At 37.4% G+C, this 19347-nt stretch overlaps 2 protein-coding genes across 2 annotated transcripts; both read right to left on the bottom strand.

The window, feature by feature from the left end:
- Window positions 1-526: 526 nt before the first annotated feature.
- On the bottom strand, window positions 527-2050 carry LOC118231497 (homeobox protein HMX3-like). The gene is made up of 2 exons (XM_035425324.1): window positions 1721-2050; window positions 527-1498 (listed from the first exon to the last, which is right to left on the bottom strand). Exons 1-2 carry the CDS (start codon window positions 1926-1928, stop codon window positions 945-947), a joined length of 762 nt encoding a protein of 253 aa, XP_035281215.1. The 5' UTR covers window positions 1929-2050; the 3' UTR covers window positions 527-944.
- Window positions 2051-4530: 2480 nt separating this feature from the next.
- LOC118232573 (homeobox protein HMX1-like) lies at window positions 4531-6331 on the bottom strand. Its single transcript, XM_035427636.1, has 2 exons — window positions 6037-6331; window positions 4531-5201 (listed from the first exon to the last, which is right to left on the bottom strand). The coding sequence occupies exons 1-2, from the start codon at window positions 6329-6331 to the stop codon at window positions 4594-4596; spliced, it is 903 nt and encodes a 300-aa protein (XP_035283527.1). The 3' UTR covers window positions 4531-4593.
- Between the last annotated feature and the right edge of the window lie 13016 nt (window positions 6332-19347).

Below are 19347 nucleotides of genomic sequence, written 5' to 3' on the forward strand. Positions count from 1 at the left end.
TGAACTTATGAAAAACTCTTACTCGGAGAAATGGGAATAAATTGTGAAAACAGAACTTGATAACTATTGAGAAATAAAATAAAAAATAAATATTGTATAACAATTCAGCTAGTGCTATCCATACGAACCAGGTAATGAAAGTACAATGAACAATAAAGTGCACAATAAAACTATAAGTAATAGCCTAGGATTTTAAAATTAGAAGTTTTAATAACAGTTCAAGACAAAGTGTAAATAGTGTTACCCGGCAAAGTTATAGGACGCAAGCAACAAATAGGTAAAATATTATCATTAAAATATACCAGTTAAATTTAGAAACACATGCGTAAAACCAAACACAGAATAAAATAAACATGTTTATACATTCATTCAAATGGCAGTAATTCAAAAGTAATGGTTTATTAAGTATCAATACTGTAAATGCATGCAAAGATCAAATTATATCTTTGGCTGAGTTCTTCACTCTTGTGATTGAACCAATAATAATAATAATAATAATAATAATAATAATAATAAAATTGTTTTGTAAACAAGGTGATATCAGCAAGTATGATAAACTAAGACACAAATGCAATATAAAATATACAACTACAAAATAATAATGAACGTGAAACTGCACACCGTTCAGGTAGTAAGATAGTAACCCCTAACTTGCTGCTTTCAAAAATGATGCAATTATAACGTATAGGCCTATTACAAATGTAATGAAAGCATAATCTATCAAATATATCAAAAGTGTGTATAGATTACAGTAAAAATTTATAATAACCAAATTTGCATATTGATGTCACAGGGGTCTCTAGGATCTTTACCTAAATTTAAAATTGACCCACGTGATTAATTTCCATTGTACAATCGAAGCAAAACGCAGACGAAGTGGCCAGAACCGCACTGGCATTGGCGTAGCATTTCAGTGACTTCGCAAAAAGATTCAAAACGTGAACTCATACATCTCCATCGAAAAGGCTAAAATATTTGCTGGCGTTTGAAAAACACAAGTAAGGCGTACTGTTTCCAGGGTACACGAGTGGGAAAGGCATTGGTAGCAAACATCTGCCCAGTAGATTGTTTTCTTTGTAGAGGGCTGGAAGTTGCACAGTCTTCCCGACATCAGCGAAGTGGTCCACTGCGCTGGGTCCTTCTAGTTCCGTCGATAGCTGACGTTTCAATTTATTCCTTCGGTTCTGGAACCATATTTTTACTTGCGTTTCGGTCAGTTGTAAGGAATTAGCCAGACAAGCCCGTTCTGCGCTGCTGAGATACCGTTTCATGTCGAATGTGGATTCCAGTTGGAAAATTTGTCTTTTTGAAAAGATAGTGCGCGTTTTCTTTTTCGTAGCGGTTTTGCTTTTTTTGTTGAGTTTGTGGTGCGATGCAACATCGCCACAGCTGTCTGCGCTGTCTGTCCTTGGGCATGTGTTTATGATCTTTATAGCGTCTTCCCCACAGACCGCGATGGCATGAGCAGAGGCAGTATAGCAGTCTGTGTTTGTTTCGTCTGCGAAATGAAGCGGCAACATGTAACTAATATATTTTTTATATCAATTATGGAAATAAAATGAGATTATCGTAGACTGGTTTATTTAATCAATAACAAAGTTTAAAAGAAACAATTGTCCGTTGCTTATACAGACCGCACAACATACATTTATATTTATAACTACTTATAAACAGGCTATGCAACTGAAGTAGCAATTCTAAAATTAATAGGCTACTATACCTTTTTCGTGCACCAAATACTCCGTCTCGTTCCTGCTTTGAACTCCGTGGTCCTCGAGTCTGCGCTGAAAATCATTTTTATTGTCTGCTTCTGTGAGCTGTTTGGCATGATGAGCGTCTGATTCCTTGTTATTCTGCTTCAGATTCAGGATGTTGTCGATGGTGAATTTCAGCGAAGCGGGTCGGCATGACATGTCTCCCTTGCTCATATTCCCTGATATATACAAGAGTCCTTAGGTACTGAATTATCACCGCGTTTCCAGAAAAGTGTAACGTCTTGCTAGTCCAACCACCATCGCTCCACGATTACGACTGCGGCTGTGGATGGCTGGCAGTTATTCAGTGAACCGGAAAACTGTGTTTCTGCCGGCATCCATTGGTCAAATGGGTTTGGCGAGAGTGGCGCCCAATGACAATAGGGGGCGGGAGTTAGATGCTGGCATCTTCAGACGGTCGATGTCATTCATTCCTTTTTTTGACTGGAGTAAAGAAACCGTAATGATTCGCTCAGCACTGTTCTCTGTAAGGCCTGAAGTGTCACGGGAAATAATTGTTATAAATGGCTTTTAAAGCGCCGATTGTGTCATGTGTCCCAGGCCATTGAAACCTAACGTCGTTTTTAAGTTCGGTCCTGTTGATTTTTATTTTTGCATTGTGACTCTGTTGCGCTGTTTTATCAATTGTCAATTTTTAAGTTTGCAATTAGTTGAAACATGACATTTTAACCTGTATATGTAGGCTACACGTCTTTACTCTGCAGCGACAGTACCGAGTCATTTACTTTTTTTACGCATTGTGTTGACGTGGGTCTGAGCGCGTGGTCGATAGCTTAGCTATTCAATCTGTGCAGTCCCTTTACAAATACACAATTATTTAGTTTTTTTAAAATGAATTATTGTACATTTGTTTAACACTGACCTTCATGTACGCTACTGTAGCAACAGAAGTAAGCGTGATATTAATATCGTCGCGCTATTTACAGTGTTTCAGTCTATTCCTTGATCTGAGGGTCAGTTATTACACCCATATACAATCTTTAAATATTGTCGATCTTTATACAGTATTTATTCAGATGAGTTGGAATTTTACGTAATATAAACGTTTCCATATTTTTGTAATCACATAAAATAATGTGGTAGCTAACAGTTTAGCTCACTGCTGCAGTTGGCACACTGCTCACATAGCTGTCATAAACCGTTGTTTTTTATGATTGTAATATAATGAGTATTGTGCTTAAATGACATGGATCCTTGGTAGTTATTCCAGTTAAAGCAAATTGTTATTATTTATCTAGGTTATTGGGCAAGGAATGTCATGAGTAATAGATGTTGTTTATTTTCCTATATTGGTTACATTTTTGGGCTACGAATTATTTCACATTTTTCTTGTTGTCAGAACTAATTCAACCTATGCACGCACACACAAAATCACGTCATTAATTATATTGTAGGAAGTTTTGAAAGGTACTTGAAACTTAGACATTTGATTGTCAGCGCCTGTTAAGCATGTTTGTCCAACCCTCTTAATTTTAAAACAATTCGGTTTAATGGTCTTATTTGTACAGGGGTAAAAATGTATCAGTAGGGACTGCATGTACTTCATTATGAGCGATGGTCAAAAGGAATAAATGTATGGGCTGCTAGGGAATATGTGGACGCTGCATGTTTGTTTTACCATATAGAAACATTGTGCCTCATACTACTGTCGTTTAATCGGGTTTTAACTCGTTATTTTTCCCGACGCGATTAACTTTTTACAGCCATAACTCATACTATTGATGGTGAGGTGTTTGTTATCTGGGCTCCTTGACGATTTTAAGTATCCCAAGCCAAGTTTTTCAGATTCTCCGTGTGCTGCAAATGGCATTTTCTATGTATATTTAATAACCCATCACGTATTTCAAATAATTCCTGTTATGACCAAGATGCCTAACAGACACTTTGATTAAAGTCTGGGCCTGTCTGGACAACTCAAAGGATCATATGTAGCATTTACATATCAGCCTTTTCAGCGGCTGAGCAGAAGCCTTCATAATTTCCAATGTGATATGATTATTGTTATGCAGTTCAGTGTAGATAGTGGTAGGCCTACATGAAGGAAGTGATGGTGTTCGCTGGGAGATCATTCAAATAAGCTTAAGTAAGATAACCATAGTAACCATAGTCACGTTGTGTGCGTTGTTGACTTTGCAGTCTTTACGCACTGTTATGAATGAATTGCGAACTTGACCATTAAGCATAGCTATCACAGGAAATAATATTATGGTCTGAAACACACATTTTTCCTTTGAAAACTGCGTGTACAATGTGAGTAGGCTATGTTAGAGCCAGTTTGAAATCCAGTACATGCCCATTCGTTCTCTAGAACTCTGGGGACACAGATACAAATGAATGTCCAACAGAGCTACTTTGTTGTTAAGGTGGAGAGGTAGGAAGTGGGAACTGGATATTACAGTTGGGATAATAGTTTGCAGAGCCTATGTCAGTAGTGACGATTTGGGCGTGAAAAACGCGACTTACACACAGGTCATGAATGTGTTTTTATTTGAAGTTACTGATATAGCTAATGTGGGAAAAGTGACAGACGGGGAAAACGTAGAAGGAATTTTCCATGTTAAAATGCATTTGAATCGTGAGCGTGACACAACCTAGACTTTCTGGAACATTTATTTCATTAGTCTTCTTCCAAAGTAATATTTATTGCGATAAAAGACGTATATTTCATGGATCCAGAAAAGACAGTTTGTTTCATCTGGATTCAGAAAACGCACGCGCTCTTTCCTGTAGCACGCGCTCTTTCCATGGTGTGAGTTATTGCACGCTGTTGATTAAACAGTAAACCGATATGTACCAGTCCGAATAATCTCATCCAACTTCAAACGAGACCTGTCATTTGCGACCTTATAAACGACATGGAAGGGGGAAATGGTGAAATGGGGTAATTCACTGTGCTTGAAAAGCCGACTAACGGTGGCGACACTTGAGGTATGCTGAAACCCAGAGTCGTAGGTGTGGAGCTTTCGTGGTATATAACTGGAACCCTGACAATCCTCTGCGTCGAACTGGAAAGGTTCGCCGCTTCCATGTCCGCGGCCAGTTGCCTTTTCCACTTGTTCCTTCTGTTTTGGAACCAAATCTTCACCTGCGTTTCGGTCAAGTCAAGCGACGCCGCCAGTCCGGCTCGCTCGGAGCTGCTCAAGTATCGTTTAATGTCGAAGGTGGACTCCAGCTGAAAGACTTGACTCCTGCTGAACACAGTTCTCGTCTTTTTCTTGCGCACAGTTTGCGGATCCGACACTTCGCACGTATCCTGGTCGGGTCGTTCACTGAAAGAGTGCCTTGCTTCGTCATCTTTTCCGCCAGCCGCGCTGCCCTCTGCTTTCCTGTCTGTTTCGTCGCCAACGTCCGCTGATTCGGATATCACCGGGGAATCCCGGTTGTACGAGGGATCAGTGTCTGAACTGTCGCAGTCCTGCTTCGGACCTAAAAAAAAAAGCAAGTATGATTAGCCATGATAAATTTACAACAAAACAGTGTCCATATAGGCTGTGCGTAGTTTACTTATGTGAGTAGGCTACGTCAGTAATGCAGTGAAGAAAAGTAGTATATTTGCAATAACTGGCGTAATGGTTTAATCAATTTGCACATGACAGATACATATTATAGGCTAAGTTGTCATTAGTATGCTATTATAGGCCTAAAAGAAATAGAGCCAATGTTGCCTGCATATGTGTACCGTCGTATTCGATTATAAATGTGAAGATTCAGACGTGTCATTTTTAAAGATTAGGTACTGCCTTAATGGTCACAGTGCCATAATTTCGGGCTCTTCATACCAACTAAAACTGGTAATAATACGGGTTTTAATCCAAACTGTTCGCCATTTATTTTGTCTGTGAAGTCCAGCTGATCTGCGAAAAGAGCATCTTGCATATGTGTTTTTCTGGAATTCTGAGAGACTGAACGGAAGCTGATAGCATTTTTGTAGCTACTGTGAAAGGTATGACGTCTCCATTCATAAAGTCAGGCCAATAAATGTGTGCATTGTAATATATCTCGTGTAGAAAACAAGAAAATATGCACAGGTACATTATGTTTTGTTTACGCCTGCAAGATGTTTACTTGCCAACCAACAAGGCCAGTTAAGTATCATACTTCTGTTATACGTCTTGTTTATTGTTAGAAAAAACGCAGTGAAATGGTTTTTAAAAATCCCTTATAAACTGGCGTGCCTTTTGGGCTTGATTTTGTGATTTATCTATCTCCATAAATGTCTAGCTACATGTAGCCTAAACATCAATAAAGATCGTTGACTTACTCCCGGTCTTTTCGAAAGCTTTGCTTGGTGATTCTCCCCCATACTGTTCGCAATGACAGAGATGGCCAAAACATCCCTGTGAGTTGGATCCAGCGAGAGCCACTTGACAGCGCACCTTATTGCAATGGCTGACGGCTACTTCGCTGTGAAAAATAGTTGCTTTGCGGAAGCCCGCTGCATTATCTTGCGCATCAGCCTTGCCATCTTTCTTGCTAGAGCGAAGCAAATTTTCGATGAAAAACGAGGAAACTCTCGATGACGTTGAACTCGGGGGTTCTAAGGCTTTGCCCAGCATTTTTTTTTTTTTTTTAACTTTTAAATCCAAGTAGGAATTTCTTGCTCGACAACGTTCAGGTGCAGCCGCAGATTTCTTTGTGCAAGTCAAGTCTTATCCAAAAAATCATTTCTCTTGTTTCTTGTGGGTAACCCCTCGAAAAAGCCAGGTCATCCCGAGCCTTAGATCCTGGGAGATATCGGCAACGGATAAGTACAAGGCAAAGCTAGTGAAACGAATAGCATTCTGTGATTGGACGACCAGAAAAGCAAATAGGATTCCTCAAGAAACTGGGGGAAATACTTGTAGTGGGTTCACCTCTCTGTTAGTGTGTCGTGGGGTTAGAAGAACCCTGTCAGTCGAATGTCTTATATTTAGGTCAATTAGAGAGCAAATCAAAGTAGAGATGGCGGTATCTTAGGCTCGGATTCCATGTCAGTAAAGAAAGGGCTTTCACGGAATACGATACGGAAGGCGACCTCCTATTGGCCATTTGCGTCCCCCCGTCCTGTGTTTACAAAAATGACAGGCGGACCATGTTGTGCCGTATGTGTCTAACTTTACATTTTGTCCTCATCTCCGATTTTAATTTGAATGTTTTTTTATTTGAATGCCCATTTTAATTTGAATGTATTTTTTCCAATATGCTTACATGATGTAATGCAATTAATGGTGGTTGGACCGATACACAGATTTCCTAAGGTGATTTTTTTAAATGTGTGACGCGAATACTGCCTCATTAATTTCAGGAGCATCAGCATGTTTCTCAGAGATGAACTGGACGGTGATAATTCCATAATTGACGTATGCCTATAGGCTACGCAGCCTTCAAAATGAGCCGAATATTTTGGAAATAACATCGAGCTTAGTTAAATTATTAACGATGTTGTTTAAACCAACCGGACGAAAGCACAACATACTTTCCCTTTTGTTTTTATGTAAGTACATACAACTAGTCAGTGCTGTCCTTAAGATAGGATAAAATGACTGTCTTAAAAATGGAAAGCTCACACAGGACTGCGTTGTGAGATCGTGCATTTATTACTAAACTTGTATTATTGTGGAAGATGACCTATAAATTCTTTATACTCATCACTACAAACGAAATGGGACTAGTGGGACTATGCGGGTTAACAACACAAACTATTTTCTGACGACGCGTTTTTAGTGACACTCCTCTGTGATCATGTAATGGTGGACATTAGTTAGTAATACGATATCCGGATACGCTGCTAATGTGGTGAAAGTGGATGATTCAGGTTGGATGGGTCCCAAAATGTGTGATTGACAAGTCCGGAATATCGTCAGCGTCATATATTTTTGCAGTGGGCCCTGTGTCATACAGTTGCTTTTCATGGGGTACAGGATTCCTACACAGTAAAATGTTCGGTGTTAATTCAGCTCTAACCGTGTTCATTCAACTCCTAACAGATACCACGTGGGTCCCACTCTGGAGAGTTATCTGTTAGGAGTTGAATAAACACTGTTAGAGTTGAATTGACTGTGGACATTTTACTGCGTAGAACCATCCGAAAGGAGTTTTAGAGTGCAACTTTTTTTGTTCTAGGTCTAAATAAACAGTAATTCTGCAAGCAAAAAAACATCTGTATTCACGTGCCTTGCCATCTTGTATTTAAAATGTTTCTGTTGGTTGCCATATGTACGATACACTTTTTATCAAGTTATTTTGTAATTCTAGGAGAATTGTGTTACATTTTGTACTCTCTTACTGGTTTCAGAAGTTATTCATTATAGGAAAAAAAGATTACCGGTGTAAGCTTTTTCCTTGGGTTTGATGTTTTGCTTCAGATTATTAAAATTTTTTGGTAAACCTAGCTGTTTGCATAAAATTATTCTGTTCACAAAACTTTTTTATTCGACAAAACATTGTGAACTAAATTTTGCAGCAATAATAATAACAACAACAACAACAATAATAATATCAAATTAACACTGAGAATATCATTAATAATGTTTCTATTGAAGACTGCTAGTTCATTTGCGGATTTAAATAGAGAAACATCCAACCAAAATTAGATGATGATAATAATAATAATGATTATTATTATTATTATTATTATTATTATTATTATTATTATTGCTATACATTGTAGTAGTATTCATTGAAAAAATGGAAAAAATGCAGAAAAAACATTAGCATTAAAATATGTTAACCTTTGTCATACATTATTGCTTTAGTTTGATTATCTTTTTTCATAATTTTTAATGTTAGCCATTTAATGGTTTAAGAGTATTACTTTGGTCAATGTGTGGAATCATTGCAATGCACACAATGAGCGTTCTGTAGTCAACGGGAACCCATTTAATTTCTTTACTCTCAGTGAAAATATTACATTCTGTTGACTGTCCTTCACATATTGTTTTTGTTTATTGTCTTTATAATAACTGTATTACAACTGCAACAGCTGTTCTGCAGCAACCTTTAAAATAATACTTACCTTACATTACAGGCATTTAGCTGATGCTCTTATCCAAAGCTACTTACTCAAGAAAGGAGATCCTAAATGTTGGACACAGCTCTCTATTGCATCATCCGTGCTGTCCCTTGTACAAAAAATAAACTGTAAACGTTGAAATGATGAAATGCCGTTTTTCTGTTGCCTGCTTTAGCGGCCAGTTGTTCTGTGAATGCTTATATTTTTCATTAATTGGCCCCCATTCGATGGCTGTGACAAAATCATCTAAAGATTACCAATGACTCAGATTCACTTAAATAATATCTTAAATTCTTAGATCAATATATCAGTGAAATGTCAGGCTTGTTACTTGTGTGAATGTGCTTTTCATTGCACTGATACATCTTGAAATGTTTTCAATCCACACATATTTTATCGAGTCTCAGGAGGGGTCATTGGACAAATTTTTATATGGGAAGTGGTTTGGCTTGACACGCCATCTGCTGGCGAAATAAGAGTAATGCACAAATTGGCATCTCATTCCGCTGTATTTCACCTTCCCTTTCCGTTCACCGTTTATTATTTAGTTTTTTTTAAATTTTATTATTTTATTTACTAAAATGTGGTATCACCAAGGACGCACACTTGCAATCCATAAGTGGAAGGTTAACCTAGCAACCTTACAAACAACAATTTGTATTGTAACATTTGAAAGTACATGGTAGATAACCTTCTGACACAACTACACCTATAACATATAACAGTTAAGTCAGTTGCTGAGATAAATTAAAAAATTTTAGTTTTGAAAAAACAAACCTTCCTTAAATGTGTTCAAACACGAACTGTAAAAAAAAGCACACATTTTGTACATGCTTTTTTAAAATTGCACATATAATTAATATGAAGTCAGTAAGTACAGTTCAATTCCTCCATAAAACCAATTGGAAACTCGCATTTTAATCAATGCTAGTCTAGCCATTGAAAAAACACTTCCTTGTTGATTATACTCCCGCTTTGTAAAAAATTAAGTTAGTTAGTCAATCTTATTTTATTTTTTATTTTTATTTTTTGCTGCTGAGGACTTAATATGTCGGCACTCCGTTAGCTAGCATTAGCCTGCATTAGCAGAGGTCAACATTCCTGGGCAGACTTTGTGCTGCTGCCGCGCAGAGGTTTTGTGCTGAATAAAGTGAGCATTAATTGAAAGTTAAACCTGTAAAACTCCTGAAAGTTCTGGGATCGCCTTCATCTCTCAGTGGCGGGCTGGCGGGGGGGCCTCAGCAGTCCAGAAAGAGAGAGGCGCGCTAAAAAAGTTTGAAGAATATGTTTGCAGTAGGTTTGGTTGCTCTGCAGGGATATACATGAGGGTATTCACACCAGTAGTGCAAACAGTGTACAAGTATTCACAGCAGTAGTGCAAACAGTATTTCTGTTATGAAATGAATTGTGTAATTTCTCCACTATCATTTTTTTTAAATTACTGCTATATTATTAGTATTATAATTATCTGTATTATGAGACCAGAACTTGGAGGTGTGGACAGAACCGGGGGGTACCCGGTGGGGTTTTTTGGGCAGTCCAAAAGTTGTGCTGATGTAGCCCGGTCACTCAAAGCCCACCTTTACATTGGGTCATTGTTTGTAAGCTGATTTGTTTTATTGCCTTTGATTGAAACCCAGGTGAAAGCTGGCCTAATTTGTGTCTTTGCGTATACTTTTGGAATGTGCTGGCACAAGTTTCCTTAATACGCAAAGACTGCTTGGATCTTGTTGTCTTGTGAAGCAATAACAAAATGTCTGTCATGTTTTTGAACCTGGAAACCAGAACCTTGTTGCATTTCTTTAATCGTCGTTATGAGTAAAGTTTTATAGAGAACCAGCACAGACAGAAATATAATTTAGTGTACTACATCCATGAATTAGATCAAGTGCTTTGGTTCCCTTTTAGGTGAGTGATCACTTTGTGTTAGAATAAAAAAAAATTTAAAAAACAATAATGATAAATATCTTCCTATATCTTATTTCCCATTAAATATGGGGCAATATTTAAGGTATTTATGAGAAAATGTCGAAAAATAATACTTAAGAGCCAAATTCAGTAGAAAGCTCTGAAGAGCCAAAATGGCTATCATTGTTTCCTAACAACTCTGCATTCTGTCATCTCGAGTATGCCCATGGCTTCACCTCCATGCCCCAGTTACATGTTCCCTAGTAGCTGCAGCATTTTTTTTTGGATTTCAATTATTTTAAATTGGCATCTGATATATAGGTTTACAAGATGACCACTGCCATTAATGCATTTAGATCCATTTAGACATAAATTAAGAATTTGCTCCGTGTTCATGCTAACATTCTTAGACGCTCATCTATTCAGTGCAGGGGACCTCCTTGAATACGTTCACGTAGAGGGTTGTGGGCCATTTGAGTCCCTCATCATTAGCATTACATAGCATTACAATGTCAAGCCTGAACATGTAAATGGCTCGTCTATAATGGAGGATTTCCAAGGTTTGTCATCTCTCCCATCATTATTGTAAGCTGTGTGAAAGATAATAGGTCAGTGCTTAGTTTTGCCGTTCAAAGGTCACTGACATAGCCCAGATACTACACATCCATTCAAAAGCCACCGGGGTCTCAGATATCCTGGAAATGTCTTTGATAATGCAGTCAACCAGAAGGTACAGCCTCAGTCATGTCCCAATGTCTGTATTACATAGCACTCTTTCTGTTTTTCTCTCTCTCTTACTTTTTCTTTCTCTCTGTCATGATCACATCTTATTTCAATGCTGCATGGGTGTTGCTGTCGCTCTCAGAAAATCCTTATGGAAATGCAATATATTGATGTATAGAAATAAAATATATTTTCAGAATTCTACATCACTTTTAAATGTATGGGTAAATATACAAATGACTGCTGCTTTCTGATATTGCAATATGTATTTTAACAATGCTCAATTGTGAAATATATTCCTGATTATATTTTCATGTTGAACTAATTGCAGCACAAGAGGTACTTACCATAATCTGTCAGTTTTTTTTTTTTTTTTTTAAGTTATGGTCGCTGGTTCCTTACATCATAAAATTTGGAATTGTTGCTGTATATGACCCTCTTAAAATGTACTTTTTACAGGAAAATTATTGAATCAATCAATAAATTTCTGACTCAATGAATCAATCATGAATTGTTTGTTTCCCCAATTTAGGTTCCACCACTTCACTGCATTGCTCTGAATATTAAATAGAATGAATGGAATAATAGTTCTGTTGTCAAATGGTTCTTTGTCCTCTTGGCCTGTCAGGCAAATCACCTTGTCAGTAAAAGGTTGTAAATCCGGCAAATATCCCCAAGCCATGTGATCTAACCAGATTGAAGTCACATATGAGACATTACGTTCTGAACACACTTGTGGTTTGTTTTAGCCACAGCTTGGGTTAAATAGTTATGTTTGCCGTTACACAACAATCCTGCATGCCATAGACGCCAGCTTTGAAGATTAAACAATTAAGAGATCAGGAGAAATGGATTTCCTAAAAAAAAAATAAAAAAAAATGAATGCACTTATGAGCAATAAAATGGCTCACAAGGCATATAATCTAGCCAATTACTGGCTCCAATCCCTTAAGTGGGATTTTACATAATTAACCTCTTTGCGAGATTTTAAGGTTATGCATGTGACAGATCAGGAGTTATTGCCATAAGCACATTAACATTTATTCACTTTGTGAAATATGGCTGCACAGTAAAATGTCCAGTGTTAATTTAACGCTTGTTGCTTTATTAATGGTTCATCAAATTAAATTGCATCTCATCTGTTCAATGCATCTCATCTGCACCTCTACAAGTCCAATACGACACTCCTGCGAGATCAGCAACAGCGAATGAGCATCCTGCAGACAAGCAGCCACACAGTAAACTGTCCAGTGTTAATTCAACTCTAACAGTGTTAATTCAACACTGTGTTAATTGAACACAGTGTTGATTTGAATCTGACAGGGTTAATAGTTAATTCAGCTCATAATAGATCATCTTTGGTCCCACATTCCAGAGTGGGACCAAGTGTTATCTGTTAAGAGTTGAATTAGCACTGGACATTTCACTGTGCACTTGGTATGTGTGTTTACAGTCATCGTGTAGGTATATTGCAGTGCTGCAGTAAAACACCCCAGCTTCAGACACCTCACCTGTTGTTTAATGAAGCCAGCCAAGGTATGGAGCCACATTTCTTGAAGCACAACCTTTTTCTTAAAAAAAAAAAAAAAACTGTTCCCTAATCTGCGTTTCCTCTCGGCGTCTCAGCAGGACATCTCAAATCACGGTAACCGAAAGCGACGCGTAGGCCTACGTTTTCGACTTGAGTCCATTTCTACTTTCACGTCACTGCCCCTCGAATGCAATTTGGGAAGACGGGCCTAGACGCATTTGTCAGTTTGTGCCATTAGTGAATTATACATTATTCCTCGGAGAGCCAAAATCTAAAATTATTGAAAGCAAATATGAAATATATTTCATAAGTGAATTTGAAGTTCCCGTTTTTTTATGGGGCTAGATATGCATCCAAAAGAGTTTCTCTTCAAAGTCTGAAGGGCACAAAATACAAATGACCGTTTGTTTAACCCCTTCATGGCGGGTTAACCCCTGTCAGGACAGACTTGTCAGCTGCAGACAGTGGAGAGAAAAAGGTTGACTTTTTAACCATAGCAGGGCTCAGCACAAAGATTTGTGTCCATTGACACAATATGATTGTGAGGCTGCCAGTGAGTGAGTACATTATTATTAGACAAATTACTTATATTTATTATTATTATTATTATTATTATTATTATTACTTATTTATTTTTTTTTTACTATGTGACATGGGAGTTTAAGCATAATTTTTTAGTTGGAGTTGCGAGGACGTGCTACAGTGGCTCTGCATGATTGACTTCTTGGCCCATCACCATGTTTGCATGCGTTTTGTAAATAGCGCATGGTTTATGATGGTTATGAAGTTATTGAGGATTGAAGAATATATGGTTTACCTCAACTTCAAGTAAGTTCAGAGACACCGACAATCCTACAGACCCGGCAGGAGAGTTACAACATGCTGACATTTTATTGCGTGATTCTGGAGAAAAATGAACACGTCTAAATAGGTGAGGGACCTAGCTAAATGCGCGTATGGGAAATCACATCTGTGTGCAGTAGCCTACTGGAATCTGTTCCAAGTTATTTGCTTTCAGCTATACCATCGCTGTAATGGACATATAGCAAGTACCGAGACCCATGTGTTGGCTGTGTTAATGTAATCGTACTTGTAGTTGTAGTAGGCCACGTTTAGTAATAGCAGCTGTGCGTTTTTGTGTGGTTGAACTTGCACACAAATGGCGGAAGTAATTTGTGATTAATAAATCTTTACGACTGGCCGAATAAACTCAAGTTTTAATTTAGGTTTTTTTAATATCAATATTTTTTCATTAGCTGTTTTGTCGTTCTCTTCTGTTCTATTTTTCAGAGAAAATTTACAAACTTAGAACTGGCAAAAATAGCTAGGCTATAGCTTATTTCTGTCTGCTTCCTTTACACAATCTATACTTCGTTTAATTTTCAAGAACCACAATCTCTCCAGTTATTCAGGACATTTGATTTATAATTTAGCTACAGCGTTTTTTTAACATTCAGATTCGTTTAAGGTTTTAAAACTCAAATAAGCTTTACATAACTATTCATGTTGCGGTTATTTTTTCTTAGTACTTATGTTATATTTATTATCCCCAAGAAAATGTTTGTTTTTTCAAACTTCGAAAAGAAACTATCTGCCTATTCACAGAGTTCACCTCGGATGAACGTATATAGGCTATGCTCTACCCATACAGTAAATTGTCCAGTTTTAATTCAACTCTAACGGTGTTAGTTCAGCTCTAATAGATAACATTTGGTCCAGAGTGGGACCAACTTGTATCTGCTAGAGTTGACATAACACTGTTAGAGTTTAATTGACACAGGACATTTTATTGTGTACAGCTGATAACTGTAAAAACTCAACTCCGTGTAATCAAGAAAGGAGAGGACTGCGGAGGTGTGCTGAGAAGGCAGCTGGGTTGCATGTTCGCTGTCCTCCTGGCGGAAGTCAGTCTGTCAGGTACATTAGTAGGCTGGCCATATTGCACGTGCCCAACGTTTTCTGTAGGGATCGAGTACAAAGCTAGACGCGATTCCCGTCATTGTTTTTCACCAAAAATCCACTCTATTTGGTCTGTAAAATCAAACCAGTGGCCACGAATCAGTTCTAAATTTTACTTTTACTTTAACCTTCACGAATTAAGATAATACGGCTGGATATTCAGTCAGCAATTGCTCGCTTGCCGATTTTAAAGTCGCAACCGGACCGCTTTTCAAGACTTTAAAACAAATGGTAAAAATCGTTTAATGCCGGCACACTTTCTCCTAGCTATTATATACAATCTAAAAGCCACACAAGCAAAAAAAGAAAACGGAACTCATGGGATCCACAATGCACTGACCTGTGAAAAAAGTCCTTGCTGGCTTTAGTGGTTGCATTTTAATGCACCATATACATAAACAATGAGCTTGTGTAAAATGGAAGGAAGGGCAGCAAGATTCTGAAAGTATCCAAGTTTAGCGCGTATTTTCTCTCAGTGGTTACATTGTGTAGTTTTCTAACCAAATACTGAATCACATAAAGGTGTCAAAGTTAACAAATGTGGCCATAACATATCTTTAAAAAATCATAACATCGGGTTTCTCTCGCACGTAGGTAGTGAACTGTGGTAAGTCTGTAGGGAAAGACTTGTATGTTGTATTTCTTAAAGTGCAAATTTCAGAAGAAATAAAACATTATCAAGCGTGGATGTACTGCTGTTTATATTTTTAAATGATAGTGATAAAATACTGACGCTTTAAAGCCACAGTGGTTTGTTTTCATTGTTTGAATTGCAGTGTGTGTACATGCGTCTGTGCTTCATAAATGCACTATTAAAATATGTGTTGTCTTGCAGTTTATACTTCCGATTTAGTCTAGATCGTTATCGAAATTATGGCATTAAGTTACTGAACATATTTTGCTCTCCGATGCCAACATTTTTCAAGAAGACTGCACTCGATGGATTTTGAAATTATTGCAGCCAGAGAAAATCTAAAATACATATAACGAGACTCCACTTGGCACCCCATTTCCTGAAATAGTCCTTGCTCTGTCTGGATTCTGTAACTGCGCGAGATTGTATGATATCGAGCCACTGTCCGCTATTCATTTCCGTTTTCCCCCCTCTTTAATCGCACGTGCCAGTTCATTTTCATTCATTTCAAGGATTGTGGAGTCAAAATATTAAAGGCCAATATTCCTGCTTTCTCTGTCCAGCCGCAATAATATTAAGTATTGAATGCGTGCATAATTGCCTTTGCAGAAGGAACTTTTTAATTTCAATTTTCTTTTTCTATTGAAATTCCTGGGTGTGGTCCTCTGGGAATACGACTAGTTCCACGTTTTTCCATTTAGCCTACAGATAGGAATTCAGACAACTGGCCAAAACCTGTGAACTATTAGTGGTTATAGAGTATATTTGAATAGTGGTTCATCATATTTAACACTAATTACGCAATAATACTCTTGACCTATACCACGTAGCTCTAGAAACATGCCAAATTGTCCATGAAGGTTTGAAAAGTAGCAGTGAAAGAAGATGAGGGGTTTAATAATGTTCTCTGTTGTTGGCCTTCTAACAAGGTTTTCAGGTGGAGACCTTGTCTTCCAAGCCTAGTTCCACCCCACCCCCCAAAAAAAGAAAAGAAAACGGAGGATCTCATTTAAAAGGACTAAGCAGCTGTAGTGTGTTCTACAGGCCATAAATGTTGGCTGATTCAATATCTGACCATTACAGATTTCCCACTGAATATTTTTGAAGTTTGTCTTTTAGAATTAATCTGACTATTAACCTGTGATATTAAACCAATAACTGAACAAGTCACGGTCATTCACAGACCTATTTGCTTTACTAACGTTTGCCTCAGTCTAGTTTATGGATTTAGACGAACAAGTGCTACACTTGACTGAGGTACAGTAGACCTGATGCGATTGGACGGAAGGGGTAGTGCAAGTTAACCAAAAAGCTACATAAAAGATGAAAGAGTCCCGTTTTAATGCATGCCTCGAGGACAGCTAGCTGCACCGGAGCTTCGTGTTTTCCTCCGTCTTGTCACGCGAGGTCTCTGCCTATCCGCTCTGAGCTCCTAGTGCCCCCTCTGTAGTTGTGACCTCAACCCATTTCTTTTGACAGCGATAAAGTGCGTGTTTACCACTTCAGCTTCCATCTAGGGTACAGCAATGAAAATAGTCCCTGATTCTAATACTTTTAAAGTGCTTTATTATCATTTCAATTCCAGTTTTTTTTTTTTATTAAGAGAGTGAACCATTCGAGGAAAATATAGCTATACTTAAAATGAGAAATAGAGATGTATGTCACATTTAAAGCTAAGTGGGGTTTTTTATTTTATTATTATAGCCCATACTTTTTCTCCCAAACCGCAAAATAACCTAACAAATTTAAATTTAGATATTCACTCTGCATATTAACCCACTTTGCATTTTTAAATAAAAATGTTTTGATATGGAAACTGTGCACCAATGTACATATCATTCACACAATTATTAAATAGTAAATACTTGATTGTAAGAATACATTTATGATACATTTGTATTTTTAAATTTCAGGTGAACTTGATCTGTGTTACACTTTCAGAGTATCAAATCATCTCAAAGTAAATACACTTTCAGAGTATCAAATCATCTCAAAGTAAATGCATCTTCAATCCCAGACTCAAACACACTGGACATTTTTTTTCTTTTTCCAGAGAGAAAACAATATGGATCCATAATTCTTGAAATCTTTCAAACAAATAGAGTGCAAAGGTTTTAGTTCTTGGCATGTGTATGGAATGTTGGATGAGTTTAAGTATGAATTATAATTGTCATACTTAACTGTATGTATTTTTCTCTTTTTAAGATTAAGAAAATGAGAAAATTGAATGTTTGAATAATATTAAATTTATTTAAGTGTACCTTTCTTTTAAATAATTATTATTTATATTTGCCATGTACTGCACTTCCAAGAATTCGTATTTGGCTGTCTGGTAGGGTTGTGGTTAGAAACTCAAGACTCAAGAGTAACCTTGATAAATATGACCGTGAGATGGTTTGGGAATTTAAGCATACTATTCTGCATAAGCATTAAGATGAGCTATAATCAGTTATTTCAAGGTTTGTTTCAAGCCAGCACTATATGAGCTTTGAGAAAATACTAAAAAGCAGCACTAGTAATTGTATTAGAAGTATTGTTATGGTTTTGTAACACCTGTGTTGTTGTTGTTATTGTTATTATTAGTTGCTGTGGTGCTTTGTAATATTATTTAGAAAATAATACAACACTTCTGAGTAAATCACACCAAGGAGTAAAAAATGGTTAAATATTCTTGAGACAGGCATGAAGCGGCATATGTTTATGTTGGTGAGACAGACAGACAGACAGACAGAGGCAGGCAGGCAGGCAGACAGACAGAGAAAGAGACAAACAGGCAGGCAGTCAGACAGACAGACAGAATTCTCTTATTTGACAAAGAAAAGAGCCAATAATGGCATGGCCCCCAAATTAGTCAAAAAGTTGTAGAAACGGCTGGCTTACTTCAATGACCCCTGACGCGCCGGGCACCTCTGCTGAGGAGAAATGTTAGGCTAGCTGTCCGGCAGCGCGACATAAAACCGAATAAAACACATTAATGTCAGAAGCTGCGCTTGGATTGGGAATGATAGGCGTTCTGCTGTGGGTACATATGGAGAGTCAGGCGCAGCTGACCTGTATGTGCTTAATCCCTCCTTACATATAGGTGTCTGTTCAACCTGAGAAACGTAAACACACATTTTACAAGCTGGGTTAAAGGATCGACATGGTTTGGCGGTTTCCCCCTCTGTGTCTCGCTCAACCCTGCCACAATTAAAGTGTCGACATCTAACAAAAGGGGTGACATTTGTTGCTTAATTGCCACTTGGAGACAGTGCCACTGAAGTGTAAAATATAAATGTTTCCTTTACTACTAAGGGGTTAATCAGTTAGTAAAAGAAGGACACTCAAAAAAGGCGTTTCAGTTTAACGTGTTAGGTGTCACCCAGGCAATGTAAGGACAAATATTTGGACTGTTTCTGCTTGTTCCTTATTACCTTAGTCTTATTTTTACTCATTTACTTTGCTCTATTATGTGATTTCGCTGATGAGGGCAGTATGCGAAAATGTTTGAATATTTATCCTGGATTTTAATACAGTTGTTCATCGCGGATATTAAAATATATATTTTTTAAAATTAATAATAAAAAATAATACAATACGTATATTTAATGTTTTCAATCTCAGTTCTGTGAACGAAACAGCGGTCCGTGGGTTGATTATTAATTCTATTTGAAATTATGCTGTAGGCAACTCTTTCATAGGTTGTTCAAATATCTTTCAGTTTTACGCAAAAGAATATTACAGATAAATGATTTTATGGGAATCATGACAATCTAGTGTTGCCAGTATGTGTTCCAATTTGTAGTTATATAATTTTTATTTTGTAGTCCAGTCTTGGAAATAAACT

The sequence above is a fragment of the Anguilla anguilla genome, chromosome 7 (assembly GCF_013347855.1).
Source record: "Anguilla anguilla isolate fAngAng1 chromosome 7, fAngAng1.pri, whole genome shotgun sequence".
In the NCBI taxonomy this organism is placed as follows: domain Eukaryota; kingdom Metazoa; phylum Chordata; class Actinopteri; order Anguilliformes; family Anguillidae; genus Anguilla; species Anguilla anguilla.

Coding starts and splice junctions, on each gene's coding strand:
- LOC118231497 (XM_035425324.1), bottom strand. CDS start 1,928: ATGAGCAAGGGAGACATGTCATGCCGACCCGCTTCGCTGAAATTCACC. Junction 1,499..1,720: donor GTATTTGGTGCACGAAAAAG/GTATAGTAGCCT, acceptor TTCATTTCGCAG/ACGAAACAAACACAGACTGC.
- LOC118232573 (XM_035427636.1), bottom strand. CDS start 6,331: ATGCTGGGCAAAGCCTTAGAACCCCCGAGTTCAACGTCATCGAGAGTT. Junction 5,202..6,036: donor AGCTTTCGAAAAGACCGGGA/GTAAGTCAACGA, acceptor TTTTTTTTTTAG/GTCCGAAGCAGGACTGCGAC.